Source organism: Aplysia californica, unplaced genomic scaffold, assembly GCF_000002075.1.
Source record: "Aplysia californica isolate F4 #8 unplaced genomic scaffold, AplCal3.0 scaffold00017, whole genome shotgun sequence".
Lineage (NCBI taxonomy): Eukaryota > Metazoa > Mollusca > Gastropoda > Aplysiida > Aplysiidae > Aplysia > Aplysia californica.
Window position 1 is genome coordinate 384,792 of NW_004797287.1, and position 16,283 is coordinate 401,074.

At 40.3% G+C, this 16,283-nt stretch overlaps 1 protein-coding gene across 7 annotated transcripts in view; it reads left to right on the forward strand.

Moving 5' to 3' along the window:
* Nucleotides 1-188: 188 nt before the first annotated feature.
* The window catches only part of LOC101857532 (protein NO VEIN), a 75,942-nt gene continuing 59,847 nt past the window's right edge, over nucleotides 189-16,283 (forward strand). For 4 of the 7 annotated variants that reach the window (XM_005090452.3, XM_005090454.3, XM_005090453.3 and 1 more), the window contains exons 1-7: nucleotides 2,242-2,321; nucleotides 3,941-4,575; nucleotides 6,076-6,198; nucleotides 8,673-8,777; nucleotides 10,200-10,393; nucleotides 13,366-13,563; nucleotides 15,756-15,911. In XM_005090452.3, coding sequence (XP_005090509.1) covers nucleotides 2,257-2,321; nucleotides 3,941-4,575; nucleotides 6,076-6,198; nucleotides 8,673-8,777; nucleotides 10,200-10,393; nucleotides 13,366-13,563; nucleotides 15,756-15,911 — 1,476 coding nt within the window. In that variant the 5' untranslated portion in view covers nucleotides 2,242-2,256. Of the gene's footprint in view, nucleotides 446-468; nucleotides 638-2,241; nucleotides 2,322-3,940; nucleotides 4,576-6,075; nucleotides 6,199-6,417; nucleotides 6,573-8,672; nucleotides 8,778-10,199; nucleotides 10,394-13,365; nucleotides 13,564-15,755; nucleotides 15,912-16,283 lie in introns of those variants that run through there. The other 3 variants (XM_035971415.1, XM_005090456.3, XM_005090457.3) reach the window with 3 other exon arrangements.

A 16,283-nucleotide genomic window follows, 5' to 3' on the forward strand; every position in this document is an offset into this window, starting at 1 on the left:
CCCCCCTCTTTCCCTCTCTCCCTCCATTATCGATTAAAAACTTCATTCCGAAAACCGTAGGCTCGCTCAAAGTGTTTGCTATTTTTACAGGCTCAAGGCCTCGCTATTTATTCTGCAAGTTTCGTAGAACTTCATAAAATTCCGGGGAATCAGAAATGGATCTAGAATCTAGAATGGCGGCAACGAAAGTGAAACTAGAACCTAAATTTAGGCTAAGATACACAAACAACGAACTGAAACCAATCGATAACATTTTGGCTGCCTGCTCATTGCTGCTATTGATAACAAACGTTTCATATCCTCTTTTTAAAGCTCTGTGAACAAAGGATATCAGAACAGTTTCATTAGTACCAGCGAACTTGATTTGACATCGTGTGCCGAGTCGGCCGGACGCAGACTCAGACTGACTCAGTGACAGAACACCATCCCTAGATATCTAACTATCGTAAGTGAACAGTGAAAGTGAAAGTGAAAGACATTAGATGTAGCCTAGACTAGATCAAGATGTCTTGATCTAGAATCTAGATCTAGATTTAGAGTCTAAATGTATATTTAGATCTATTATAATTGAAATTATTTTTTTTGTTAAAGTGAGGAGTTCTGGTTGGTTTTTTAATTTGAGCAGTGTCGAAATAAGGTGCGGTATTATTTTCGCAGTTGGCTACGTTCACAGCACTGTGAACGTAATCTGCAGGCTACATTCACGGCACCATGAATGTAGTTGGCAGGCTACATTCACGGCGCCTTGAATGCAGTTTGCAGGTGCTGTTGTTGAGGCTACGTTCACGACTCTTCTAAAGCTTCGTTTGGGGGGACCGTCCTCTCCCGGTTTAAGTCAGCCGGTTTTAGTCATTGACGACAGTGACGGTTATTTAATATTAAATTTTGGCCAGCTCAAGTGTTCCATCCCATGAGATGAGGCACTCCTGTACAATTGCGGTCTCGTTTAGGGATACTCGCTTTGACCCCACCAACGATTACTTCTGGTTCTAAACTATTACTTTTTTTTGATGCGCGTGCCGATAGGCTTCTGGAGAGATAACCAATCAAACCTAATTGCAAGACATGTTTCTGTTAGGTGGTCATGGGGGCAAGCCCCCCTGAAACCCCCCTTGCCTTTGTATACAAGTGAAATTTTACTGCTTATTTTGTAGGCTATATCTACGGACAAAAAATCGATATCGAATGTTTTAATCAGTATCGATATCCAGTAGTCTTTGCTTGTGTGTGATTTAGTGCTAGAACTAACGGGACTGAAATTGTACAGGAGTGTCTGAGATAAAGGAAAACGAAGCGCCTTTACAGAATTAAAGTCGGGATATGGGATATGGAAAATTGGATACGGTAGGTGGGAAACAAGAGGTGAGAGATGGGAAACAGATATTCAAATGATGGGACTGGTCATAAAATGTGTACAATGGTTTTATTGCACCGGGTCAGCCTGGGAACCGATGCAGAGAGAAAATGACGGGAATCAATTATTCTTATATAATAACAAACACCTCTCTCTCTCTCTCTCTCTCTTTCTGTCTGTCTGTCTGTCTCTCCCCTTTCTCTTTCCGTTCTCTCTTTCTCTCCCCCCTCCTTCTCTCTCTATTTTTCTCTGTCTCTGTCTGTCTCTCCCTCCCTCTTTCTCCCCCCCCCCCCCTCTCTCTGTTCTGTTTCTCTCTCTCTCTCTCTCTCTCTCTCTCTCTCTCTCTCTCTCTCTCTCTCTCTCTCTCTCTCTCTCTCACACACATACACACTGCCCGCAGACAAAATTGCATGCTTTCAAGTCGAGAGCGCTGGAACGTTTTTTTACGCTCGTATATTTACGGGCCGTCACGCGTTAACACAATGTCGCGCCCAAGTCTCGCCCGGACACGAGATAGGGCAATTGAAAAATCTTGGTAGGCGTATACATTTTTGTCATATATCCTAATGCATTGTTGCGTAATTGAGAGTTCGTCGTTTTCCCTTACTCTGGTGAGCTCGAGCTCTGAGCCAGAGCTCAGTTGAAGGGAAAACGACGAATGGTCGATCGGTCAAAGGATCACTGCTTCGTTTTCCTTCATCTCATAGGATGTAACTCTTGAAGCAGGCCAACATATTAAATATACATCACTGTCGTCACTGACTAAAACCGGCTTACTTTTAAACCGACAGTGGACGCTCCGTTTAAACGAAGCTTGAATGCCGTGACTGTAGCCCCAACAGCGCCTGCAATCTGCATTCAGGGCGCCGTGAACGTAGCCTGCAGACCTCTTTCATGGCGCCATGAACGTAGCCACTGCGTATTATTTTATTTTCCCTCCCGTCTCATGCTTTAGACTTTGGGCATTGTAAATTGTTTGTGTTGCTGAAACTGTCCACTACTGTCTTTCAATCTTCACGATCTTTTATCATGTTTTAAACTACTTCCCATTTAAAATGGCTTTTTAAACTACAGATGATAATCAAGTGATATACGCCTGAAGTATTCAATTACTATTATATTAGTAGATCTGGATCTTATTAACATTAGGTTTTGAAATGCTTGATGTTTTTTTCCTTTTCAAACTAGGCCTAGATCTAGAGTCTACATCATGGTCATGATAAGCCTGAATACACAAACAGTAATTTCCAAGCTTTGGATCACCCGGCCTTGGGAAGGGGGGTGGCAGTCAGGAGGGGGGATAATAAGACTCAGAATAAGTTACTGTGCAAAATACGAAAACTTCTGATTCCCCCAGCTTTTCCCCAATTCCTATCGGAGAGGAATCAAATTCAGAGCTTGTTGCATTGCTATGCATGATGTTGGAAAATTGAAAGTTTTAGCCTTGTTATTCAAAATTTTACAAATATTTTGCATTTTGATTTGTCAAGTCACAGTCACTTGAAATTTCCAGTGGTGATTGTTGGATCAAAATGTGGTCGGTCAGGGACTTAGAATTGAGGTTAGGTTGAGTTCAAAAGTAAGATTTCCTTGGTTCAGAGGAAAGCCTGGATATGTGTGAGTGAGTGTGTATGTTTGTGTATGTTTGCATGCAGCTGCAGAAAGCAAGACATTCCTTATGAGGGCCCAATGAGTGTGCTGTGGGGAAAGCGTGTCCCAAACTTGCACCCCATTGTCAGGGCTTGCAGAACATGAGTGCTGTCCACCACAGTTTTTGTGAGTTCTTCAAGAAGAGTGTCATAAAGAAAGGATGGTTGCAAAGGGCTCATCCTTTGCTGAGCCCTTAGAATTAAAACTTTAAACTTTTGATTGGCTGTTAGGCCGTTAGGTTATTATTGTTATACATTGTAATTGGTGACAACAGTGATTGGATATAGGAGCATGTGAGATTGTTCACTGCGTGCAACTAGAGGCGGAAGATTCTAAAGAAGTCATAATGGTTTCAACTGATTATTTTATTAAAAAACATTCAGTTGCATTTAGGGCAAAGGGAAAGAGTTGAGGTAGGGCTGAAATCCTTTAGCCCTTCACTGCACTGGAAATTTTTTCATAGGGCATTATGCTATCACTTTTCTTTTTTTGTGTTCTCTTAGTTTGTTTTGGGTGACCTGTCATCTTTCATCTCAATAGCTAATACTTACCACAGTCATTATTATGATACTACCATCCTCTCTTTTACAGCTACCATTTTCCTGATTTGAATTAAAAAATATACAATGACACAACGTTGGTCAAATGTATAAAAATAGCAAAATGGGATGCATGTCGTGCTCAGCTGTTAAGATTTCATTGGTGCAGGGAAAAAAAACCTTGATTTTTTGTTGAAAACCTTGCTTTTTTAAAATACTGTTTTTACCCAAAAGTGGGTCTGCACATATCCCCATTGTTATACAATGTATTCTCAAAATGTTTCTTGATGTGATTCTTTTTCTTTTGCTGTTCCACAAATGATATTGCTTTTATTTTTTGGTGTGATTTAGATGTGCATACATGTCAAAGCATTTTTTTCTTTTCTTCTTCTTGTAGGGGCATGCCATCAGTTGAAGAAAGCCGATATCAGCTGAAATTAGACATTGTGAGTTTCTTGTCGAAATGTCCGAAACAGAAACATCACGAGGGAAAATTTTGGAACAGATTGCAGACGTTTACTGGGAAACCGCTTTTAAAGAATAGGTATGGTGTCACAAAGCTGAACAAATTTTTTGAAATTTTTGATGATGTGATTTTTAAAGAAGATCGTTTTATTTGTCTTCGAGGTGATAATGACTCATTGGATGAGTCGAAAGATATAAATACCCAGGGTTCTGAAGCAAGCGGAGGAGCAGTAAAAATGTTTCCTTCTCAAACTGCTTCAAATGGATACGCAGATGGAACGTTCGAGGATCGTATGGTATCTGTGCTTAAAGCTCATGATGGGACTTGTAAAATTTGGACATTTTTGGATGCCTATTGCTCTGCGTACGGGAAGATTCCTACACACCCAAGAAACTGGCCTGTGGAGAAAGTGATCACCAGAGACTTTTATGATGTTGTTTCTTTAAACGGAGACGTCTTGTCTCTGAAATCAAGAGGAGCGAGTGCGAAGGGTAAGCCTGGAAGTTCCAAAAGTTCTGTATCAGCTGCACCCTGGGGCTCTGCAGCTCGGACAGACTTTGCGGCAGGTACGTTTTCTTTACGTTCTGTAATGGCATTTGAATCATTTGAAGGATGCTTAAATAGAGTTAAATTCTGCTTGCTATTGATACTAACCTTTACAGCTCCAGTCATGTATATTTCCCTTTCAGGGCACCGGCCACTTCAAACCCGTAATCTGTCCAATTTTCTTTGAAAATTTCAGAAAAATATACTTCATGTTTAATTCTAAAATGTCAAACTGAAGCAGTGTATGAAAATTTTTTTTAATGTCTGCAAAAAATTACACACTCACTCAGTATTGGCTGAGCCTTTGGAGTCAAGGACTTAGTGTTACCAAAGAGTCTACATAACAAGAGGGTCCACTCCTCTCTTTGAGCCAATTAAAAAAGTGTCTTCAAAATTCGGTGGCGCCCTCTTCGCAAATGCGCACTCTTTGCGAACAGAGTTGCCCTACTTGTGTTAAAAAAATCAAAGTGAAAGTAACACGTTTTTGAATAAATAAGAATTCAAATTTCGGAAGAACGCTTTAAAAAAATGCTTACGCTGACAAAAAACCTTTTCCGGAGGAAGGGGTAACTATTTTCTGTGTTTAATTTGACTTTAGAATGAAAGATGAGAGGTCATTAAAATAAAAAAACCCCTAAAACTCCGCCCTGAACGAACCCGAAATGCTTATGAACAGCAGTAGATCCACGCACGCAAGGAGGTGCTATTCCTATTCTTCTTCTGGAGAAACAAAAGCAAGTTTAAAAACAGACTGCAGCGCCTTCTGAAGCAAAGAGCGGACTTCCGGCGGACAATTTTTTGGCTAAGTGGACCATCTTGTTATGTACTATCTTTGGTATTAACTGGGCAAGAGGGAAATGTGGGCTGAAAATAGCCTGGTGCTGTAAGGGTTAAGAAAGATGTTTTTCTTTCCTCAATGGCTTTTCAAAAGTTGCTAGTTGTAAATACTGTTTTTCAGTATACTTTTTCTTGTCTTCCCTGTGACCTGTTTGATATGTCATGCTCTAAAACTCGAATAGGCATTTGAATTTCTAAACACGGCCGTGCATTTATTTGTAACATAATTTTTGTATTAGGTCAACAAATGCATTTTCGGATTGTTTAAAAATCAGACGATAATCAATCAGGTCTTGTAAAGTTTTCCAGCTGAAAACGACTGCCCTAAGACATGTTGTTGGTTTGGGTGGGGGGAGGATAAAGTTACACATAGGTTGAGGAATATCTAACTTTCGTATTGTTTCATGGGTGTGTGTTAACGGGTCGTGAAAAAACGCTGGATAGTTTTTTTTACGGAGGATAATGGATGCTAGAGACTTTCACGGGAAGTGTGTCAAATCTGGTTAGCGGACAGTTTGGATAATGCCAAGATTTTTTGAAATCCTGAGTTGTGTGGAAGATATCTGGATTGTACTGCACTTGAAATAGTCACTTTATTTTTGTTTTCGTTTTCGTGAGAATAGTTTAGAACAAATAACACACTTCATAACACTGTGCTGTGTAAATGTATGTGAAATTTCCAGGAACCAGGACAAAAAAGAGCCAACCGACCCCTATAGTCATTGATTCTGAGAGTGATGATGAAGATGATGGAAAGGAAACTCTGTCCTCATTCAAGAATTCCGCAGGATTTATTGCTTTCTCCAGTAAGATATGTTTTATAGGAAGAAAATGATACTGAAACTATTGAGGCTGAAATTTTTGTTTGGCATTTCTATGAATTTAGATATAGGATAAATAGACTAGATGTGCTTTAGCTATTTTTAGCTCCTGGTGTGTTTCCTATAAATAAATTTATTGGTATTTTGGATTTTGGACTTTCATTTTCGGATGAATTGGAGAGTTTTTCTGCTAAAGGCCTATAAAACACCAAAGCTTTCAGTGGCCGTTTCAGTTACTTTATTTCCCTTGTTTGAAGGAGATTAACTACATTGTATTTAGCTGTGTATTGGTAGACTGTAAAGATTTTGTGTTATATCACATAATATGTATACACTGTATGAAGCAGACTACAAAAAAGGTAAGGAAAGTAGAACTTAAATTTACACCTGTCCAAGACAATCACGTGTACAAGCAACGACTTCCCACTTACTCCTCTAGCTTTTTTTCTGAAGTTATAATGGCCCTGTCCAAGACGTCTACCTGTCTAAAACAACACTGTTTACTTTTAATTTCTCCACGACAGTGGGTGGCTGCCTTGAACAATTTTGATTGTATTTTGTGACATTCTTTTTTTAGAAGGCACTGGTCGACGCTTACTTTTTTTCTTACTTTGTACTTTAACATATTACTCCCATGTATGTATCCTGAATATTTTTGTGTCTTTAGTTAAAGTCTGCTATATTTATGTTTGTTGCTCTCTGTACACAACTGTTGGAGGCCGTCAGCAGTAGGTCCTACTTCTGTTCTTTCCCTTTATTGCTTCTATCTGTCTGTCTGTCTTGGATTTTCCTTTTTCTATTGCCGTGTAGAAATGCTTTTTTAACTTAAAAAAAAAAAAGAATTCTGACAACTGAACTGTGTTAAAAAGAGGTACTGACGTTTCTCTGAAAAATATGTTTCACTGAAAAATATGGGAGTCAGCGTGGTGATATCAGGCGCTTGTCAAAATAATGAAAGTCAAGAAATTGTTTTTTTCCCCACAGGTTTGGAATTTTAAAATCTAATTTTTGTTTTTTGGCTCAACACCTTTCACATACCCATTATCGATCACATTTCTGTGTGGATTTTACTGAAAAACATTGAATAAAGGCATAAAAAATGTAAATTTTCAGTTTTCACTTACCCTTAAGGTAAAGAAATAATTCAACTTTGGCGGCCATTTTCTCATTAATCTTACCTCTGAAACCAGACAACCTCCACCTCCTTCAATCACCAATGTCTTGACTTGTATCCAACTTACATGGTAATTTTTTTCATCGTAAGCAAGGCAAATGGACAGGTTTTAAGCTGATACCAATAACTCCATATCCATGTCCCAAAATTGATGAGCACCTAATTCCACCGCGTCATGACACATATATCTCCTTGATCTATATACAGTAGTCTCCGCCTAAGATCCCGGTGCTCGGGAGCAAGGAAAATAAGGATCTTAGCGGAATGGTCAGGGGGAAGAATCCACAGTAACTCATGGTCAGGCCCATAATCTGTACAATGATCTTCCCTTATTTTAAAATGAACTGACGTGACTCCTGGGCACTAAAAGTTCTTCTCAGAAGTCAGTTTTTCCTGTGTCAGGTGGGAACCAGTTGACTTCAAGCAATGCCCCCCACCAAAAATTTATTGCTTTCTATCTGTAAGGAAGTTCCCCGCCCATGTCATGATGCATCACAAATCGTTGTGTTGTGACCACACTGACCAAATTGAGGCGATCGGACAGTCCACGAGTATGGGCACCAGTCTGTCTAGGAAGTTAGAGTGCAAAACCGAAAGAAAAGAGCGATGGTCGTAAAAACGTAAGTGTCCACGAGTTCACAGTTTGATAGAATGTAGTCTGACGCTTGCTTGTAGGCCCTCCCCACCTAGTGTGTGATGTAACATCAGGTGGACAGCTCAGGTGATCGGGGAAAGCATGCAAGGCATCGACGAGTTCACACCTTGTTGTGATCCCGTCTGGGGTAAACATTGCATCTGCTTATCGAGATTTACAATAGAGGTATCATCGCGTTCATGAGAGTGAATGATCCATGATAGTAAAGTACTATCCTATCCTATCCTATGCAACGGACCGTACAATGATGGCACATTTTCGCTACTTGGTTGATCAGCTGAGCGCGCTCAGGTTTCTTTTTCTTTTTTTTTTTCTTAAATAAAGAAAAAAAACAACTAAATTATGACGTGAAAAGCGGGAACTAAATTATGACCTTAAAAGTGGGATCGTAGCCTAATGTAACTCCTTCAGTGCGGGATCTTCGGGGTGACTTTTATATAGTAAAAATTCTGTTTTTCCAAAGAAGCAGGATCTTAGGCGAACCGGGACCATAAGCAGTGGTATCTTAGGTGGAAACTACTGTATTAATGTATACCATTCTATTTGTTATTCACATTCATCCAAATATATCATTCTGTATTTCATTGATGACATTTTTTTATTTCCTTCATTGTCTTAAATGTACCCCAGATTCTAAGCTGTCACAGGATGCTACTCCTCAAGGCCAAACAGCTCACTCGAGATACTCGCTGTCATCTGGCGGTGCTCCCGCCTCGGCAGGATCTACGCCGTTCAGTGAGTAATTTTTGCGTATAGGACGTTTATGACTAGGTCGGCAGGAATGCTGTGTGGGTGGTTGACGGGTGCTTCGGTGTGGTTTGCTCCTTCTTTCTTTTCAAACGTCTATCGTCCTGAACTCTCCTCCTTTATTTATATTTATGTTTGTTACTCTCTTGTTACACTTCTAATCTTCGGCACTTATATGACCTAATTGTGTTGTCAGTGCTGTAAAACTCTTACTAAAATTAAAAAGGGATTCTGTTTATCTGGAAAATACCAGGAGTTCCTGAAATGTAAGTTCCAGGTATTCCAGGCTTCTGTTCACGTGTGATGATCAGTGCCTCCCCCCAATCTCTTTTTAAATGCCATGTCAGCCTTTTTATTTCAGTTTAGTTTAGTAAGAGTTTTACGGCACTTTTAGTTTATTTCTTAATTGGTGGTTGGTGGGCACACAGTTCCTTCTCCTTTTCAGTGTTTCTGTTGTTGTGATCTATTCTTGGGGTAAGGGATGACTTCGGTGGTGTTTAAAGCTGTGCCCATTTGACTTTGCCTTTCAAAATTCACGATTTTTTACGTTATTCACAGATATTTGAAGATGGTGGAGGTATTCGAATGCCATGTGGTATTTTTAGATAATTTTTTTGGGGGATAATAGATTTTTGTCTTTTTTTCCCTCAAATTGTAGTAAAATTAGAGCATATTATATCTAAAATCATTGAAGCAAAGACAACAGAACTTTGTACTTGACGTTTACAAGATAGAGTGATAAGTGGAGCCAACAAACATTATAAAAAAAGTGCCTCTAAGATGTATTCAGTACTTTGCAATATTCACTGTTCACACCAGAAATAGCTCAGGGGCATTTGACTCTCAAAATGCTGCAAACGTTTTTCCATGAAGTTAAAAAAAGTATGCTGTTGTATTGAGCTCCCCTTCCCCTATTTGAAATTTCAAGTGAATGCTGATATGACATCAGCGTATTGCACTGTGTATTGCACTGTGTGTGTGCCAGCAGGTGCGTGCTCAGCGAATAGCACTGTGAATTGTCAGAATAGTCAGTGAATATTGAATTGCGGAAGTTAGGGATGGACTTGTCATATATATAAGAGATTATCATTCACACACGGTATTTGATTGGCATAAATAGTTACCTCATGCGTTGAAGCGTTGATGAAGTTTTATTTAGTGTGTATGTGTGTGTGGGTGGGAGTGAGGGTTGGGGGTGGGGGGACCAAAGCAAACTCACCAAGGGGAAGCTGTGAACTGAATTCTTCTTTGATAAAAATTTGACTGTAAACTTGTTTTCAAGCAAAAAAACAAGAACCTGGAACTATTCCATAAGGAAAAAGTTAGTGTTGACTTTCCGTTTTGTCGTAGTTTTGTGAACATTTTCTTACTTAATGTACTAAATGTATGAGTGTGATGATCTGTTTCCAGTGGGACCAAGTGGTTCGAACATTCGACCTGGACCAAGTGGCCCACCAATGGGCCCTCCAATGAGTGCCCCACCACAAAGTGCCCCGTGGGCTACCCCAAGTCCCAGAGGTCCGCTAATTCGAGCACCATGGCATGGGCCTCCAGGCCTTGCAAAGAACTTGGTGGTTGACTTCACAAAAAGTGCGCCACCTCAGGTAAATTTGGATTCTCCTGTATGATATGTGTCCCTTCTTTAAACCCCAAGGTATTTAAGAAAACGAGAATTCCTGATTAATTGTCCATCTCAAATAGGTGGCAAGCCTTATAATCTCCGGAAACAGTTATTGACATCCAGATAATAATAATAATAATAAATAACATTTATAAAGCGCTCAACCCTGTTTAAAGTGCACAGACTCTGAGCGCTTTACAATACAGTACAACGTACAACAGTAACATAAAATGTTGTGTTCCGACTAAAAGAAAATTACTCATCTTATTAATTTAAAAAAAGAAACGACTTCTGCTGACATTTGAACGAATCAAAAGATTTGATCTCTCTTAAAGTACTTAGTAAAGCATTCCAGATATCGGGGCCTTGATATTAAAATACCCTTTCACCCATTGTTTTAAGTTTCATAGATGGTAAAATAAATTTCTTTTTGTCAGCTGATGACCTTAAACTGCAAGTTGGAATGTACAGTCTTAACCGATTTGATAACTATGATGGTGCATTTATCATTTGTGACATAGGGTGGACAACTTGTACATAATTCTTTTCTGAAGAGGAAGCCAATGCAATGTCCGTAAAAGATGTTTAGAAGAGTCTCGCTTTCTTTTCCGTAAAACTAAACCTGCAGCATTGTTTTGGACACTTTGAAGTCTTTTAACTTTCTCCAGTGATATTCCTGATAACAAGGAGTTACAATACAGTTTTGATGAAATTAAGCTAGTTACTAGTAAAGCAGTATACTTAGTATTGATCAGATGACGTATTTTACTAATTTTTCTTATTTCTCAGTACAGTCGAACCTGCCATAACGGCCACCTCTATAAGATGGTCACCTGTACAAACGGCCACTTTCCTTTTCCCTCCTTGCGTTTTTTCTATATACAGTAGTCTCCGCCTAAGATCCCACCGCTTACGATCCCGGTTCGCTTAAGATACCGTTGTTTTAGGAAAACATAATTTTTACTATACAAAAGTCACCCTTAAGATCCTGCTCTGATGGTCTACATTCGGCTAAGATCCCGCATTTCAGATCATAATTTGTAAAACAAAAACCCGGGCAGGCACAGCCGATCAACATAGAGTGAAAAGTTGAGATCAATAAACTGTCCGTCGCGTCAAAGATCAACCACTATCGTGAATGTGATCACATACACGTTGTAAAACTCGATGAAGCAATACAATGTTTGCCCCAGACGGGGTCACACCCGGGTGTGAACTGACCGACGCGTTTGTTTTCCCCACGCATCGCACTCACTCCTGAGCTCGCCACCTAAACTTGCATCACTTGCTGGGTGGGTAGGGCCTACACGTTCACTCCAGGCAGGATCACATCGAACCGTGAACTCTTCCTTGATCATTGCAGCAGTTGTCTGTACTCCCGAATTTGCGAGACAGACTGAATTTTAATTGGTGGGTTCACAAGGTAATGGTGTGTAACGACAAATGCGGTTTGGAGGGGGGGGGGGGGAAGGGAGACTCTGTCAGAGATGGAAAGCTATACATTTTTGACAGGTAAAGAGGAGGGGCAACTGGATAAGCGTAGATCTTGAGACTCATGATAGGATAATAAGTGAAAATGGCACGCCTCATGCCACTGCACCGTGATAGGTCATCAAGGTTAACCACTCTTTGCTCGCCATGTGCCATAAACCCACCAAGGGGGCACGTCAGTTCATTGTAGAGTGGAGGGAGACCATTTTACCGATTGTGGGCCTTAACATGGGTCACCATAGATTCTTCCCTGGGTTCATCGGTTAAGATCCCGGTTCGCCTAAGATCCCGCATTTCCATGCTCCCGAGCACCGGGATCTTAGGCCGTCCAACGCGGCAGCAGCCACCATATTTTAACACACAACCCCTATCACACCAAGCAATAACACCTGTCTTAGACGGCCACCTTAGTGACTCCATTACATTTTGTCATAAATCGTACATTGGCCCCTGGCGTTGTGGGCGAGCCGTCATAATCCAATCACCTGTCGTTGTTCTTAGGTAGTCACTTCAACCGATCATGTTGCGTAGGCCCCTCCCACTGTGGACCAATAGGTAACAAATTTTCAGCTGCTGGTGAGGTAAGCGCTATAGGTAAACGTGTGATCCCTCATAAACCATAAGCCACGCCCAGAACTCATACACAAATTGTAAGTGAGATGAGTGGTCACTTTTACCCAGTGTGTAACAAAATATCAATGGACGTCAACATGAACTTGTGACAGAAGCGTCGCTCGTTCTCCGAGTGGTGGTGACCCATATGTGTTTGTTTTACCATATCACTCGGTCCTCCTTGTCTGACACATTTCGTTTTATTGCCACCCTTGCACAAAAGCAGCAAAAAAAAAACCCAATAAGAAGAACACCCCCCCCCCCCCCACCCTAGAGAAAGCAACAACAACAACTGTAACAACAACAACAATGCGGCAACCTCAGAAAGGAAGGGTTTGTTTTCCTCATCTTGATCAGTCCTGCTTAAGACGGCCACCTGTCTTAATACGGACACTTTTTTCCTTGACAATGGGTGGCCATCTTACACAGGTTCGACTGTACATGCAGCTGATCTGATGATTTACCTCAGCCGACATTGACGAACTGGAATCAAAATAGATGCCAAGATTCTTAACTTTTCTTGAAAATGCAGTTTCTGCATCATCATTGTAGCAGGTGGTTGAAAGATGAACTGAGAGGTCCTAGCTCTTTTCTTTTCCTCTGTTTTTTCTGTCTGTATGTCTTACTTTTTTCCACCAGTAAATGATCTTTATTGTCCTGATGCTCTTCTCTTTACTCACACAAATAGGAGATCATAGTCCAGTATAATTGCAATTATAAAATAAAGTTAAGGGTACTTTCTCAAAGTTCTCAGCTGGTGTACTAAAATCTTTTAAATACAAGGCCTATTGTCAGTTGCAACTGTGAGCCAAATTTGTTTATTAATAAAAATAAAAAATATATTATTTCCAGATGCCACGCCCCCCCTTGGAGATGTACCAGAATGCCTTTGCTTCACCTGCCTTGGTTGTCTGTCCCCCACCGTCGCTGAATGTTCCTACACCATTGCGGAATGCTCCTACGCCATCGATGCCGAGTATTTCTGAGTGGCCAGTGCAGCGAAAACGGACCGGACCACCGCCAGGCACGAAGATCACAGAAGAACGTGAGGTAAAGTGGCCATGGATCTTCGGATAATATCCTCGTGTGATCTGAAAAGTCAAAAAGTTTTTTGCCTGTGGTGAGGGAGGGAGGCTGTGCAAATGCCTTGTGCAAAAGAGAAAATTTGATAGGATAGTACAGAGCTGCCAACCATACACCAAAAAAGCGTATTTGTAACTTTTTTCAGCAATCGTAAGATTTACACCACTTTGCCGATTTGTAGGACTTTTTGCTCGATCCGATCGATCGTCGAAACAAAATCTCGCTCCGTTTCCGCCCCGATTCGTGGTCGCCAGCGGTCCAATCTATTATTAATAGGCCCCTATAACAACGAATGTACTATCAGACGAAGACACACGCACCTTCATCGTGACTTCCCTTGATTGATTTTGACCTCATTTCGTTTTGTTTAGGCCTACTTTCGCCGAGTTCGTGTTGCGAGTTGGCTTGGACATCTAGACTGTTACTGGTTTAGACTAGAAAAAATTCAAGACCAGGGTGGACAGTTGTCTTTCCTGGAACTTTCCAAGTGTATGTTGGGTATCCTGACTGCTCCACTCCCAATTCCACCTGTGAAAGAATGGTTAGTTTTATCAGGAGAAATAAGACAGACTTTAGGGCTTCTCTTTCCCATAAAATTGTTGAATCGATCAGCAATTGCAAAATAAAGAGTTGCCCAAAGTCATTCAAAGAACCACTGACAGATGACGTACTAAAGTCAGCAAAGTCAGCAACTGCAGCATGCCTCTCTAAGAAAACACAGCAGTACAGTTTGGAAGGCTAGTTTTTATGATTTTTATGAGAGTTTTAATTGCGTGTGTGTCGAAATAGTGATATCTATTATATTGTACAATTTTTAAAAAAATCTTACACCTTTTTAAGCTAAGATCTTACACTTTTGTGGCCGGTGGGGTTTGCAGCTCTGGTAGTGTCGTGATAATTTTTGCAGTGTATTTTACTTTATATGCGTCATGTGGGTCCCAGCCCAATCAAATGCTTATTTATTTGTTATTCAACTAGGGAAGCTTGCTTGAAGTTATTTGAATGTTTCCTGTACATATCTTTGCTTATATTCTGATAAAAGTCCTCACCCTGTCATTTGTGTGATATATTTGTCGTAATTTATATTTCTTTATATTTTTTTTTCGGAATGTCCCAATTTTCCATACTTACCAGTTCCCCCCCGATGAGAATGGATTCTCTTTATGTTTTCCTCTTCCTTAATTCCGGCATCAATTTTTCCAAAAGTTGACTTCTTGCAGCCGTTCAGATAGATAGGTTTTTGCAATTCATAAGAAATATTTCTTTTTTTGCAGATTGGTTTTTCTTTTCTCTCCCAATTTTAACACTTTTAGAATTAATTTTGATATATGCAAGACATTGTTCACATCTTTGACTTTATTGTTCTAATTTATATTTCAAATTTGAAAATGAGAATCATTAACTGGCTTCTATATATTATACATTATTAGAAACAATATAACTTTATGACAGTTGCATTATGTGAAAATTATTTCTTCTTAAGAGCTGAATTTGATATCTACTACACAAGAACTGAGTGACTACTTTTATTCCTTTTTCCATATGAAAACCTTCCCTTTGCTGTCTGTTTGTGGCTATGGCAGATATTGTTTAATTGTCATTTTTTGATGTTGGTTTTCATGTCATGTGGGTAAGGAGGGATGTAAATAGTCTTCTATGCCATCTGCAGGGACCAACACTACCCTGCAGGCATGGTGCCACCTATATGCCACAACCTCTCTGACATAGGGATCACATGTTTTCTCAAATTATGTCTTCTACTTAACTCTTTTTGATGCTGATCTGTCGGCTGAAAGTCTAGTTTTTTCCCCAAAATAGATTCATGATACCTGCGGTGTGCTTTTGTATTGACCTATTTGTGCTTAGTAAGGCATTAAGCTCATGAAAAATGAAAAGGAGCCTTCCTATTTTTTTTTTCTCCTGAGTGTCGACTGCCCAAATGACTTGCCTTTGAAGTGACTTGTGTGTGCCTGCTGTTCATTAAAAAAACCCTCAAAATAACTCCCAACTGTTTTCCCCCCAATAATGTTGTCTGTGCACCAACTAAGTCTCTCATGCGTTTTCCAGCCATTTGTGATGCGACAAAAAACAACAACTACCAAATGCTTTCCCCTAACAGTGTTGTCTGTGTGCTACTGACTCTCTGATGCGTGTTTCAGCCAGTCGTGGTGCGACACGTCCAGCTGCCACGACAGGCCCGCCTCACCGCCGAGCAGGTCAACTACGAACTGCAGACGTGTATTGAAGATCTGGCCGCCTCTGGGGACCACGTGTCTCTGGAGCTGGTCGAGAACTTGTTACTTCAGAAATTCAAAGTGAGTAAGACGGATGGGTGGTTCTAGGACGCCACTTGTAGGACCTACTTCTCTTTTCTTTCTTTTCGTTGTTTTTGTCTGTCTTTCTGTCCAGCATTAATTGGTCGTTATTGTGTCTGCACTCTTTGGTCACTTATGCATTTAAAACTCTTAGCTGGAGTGATGAACGGTGGAGGTGTTGTATGCTGTCTTAGAGTTTTTAAAAATTAATACACAATTGTGGAGTATCTGACCTAGGTTTATTTGCCAAAGGTTTATTTAATTGCTGTTGTACAAGTCATTCTTCTTCTTTTTCTCCTTCTTCTCCTTCTTCTTCTCCTTCTTCTTCTTCTTCTTCTTCTCCTCCTCCTCCTCCTCCCTCCCCCTCCCCTC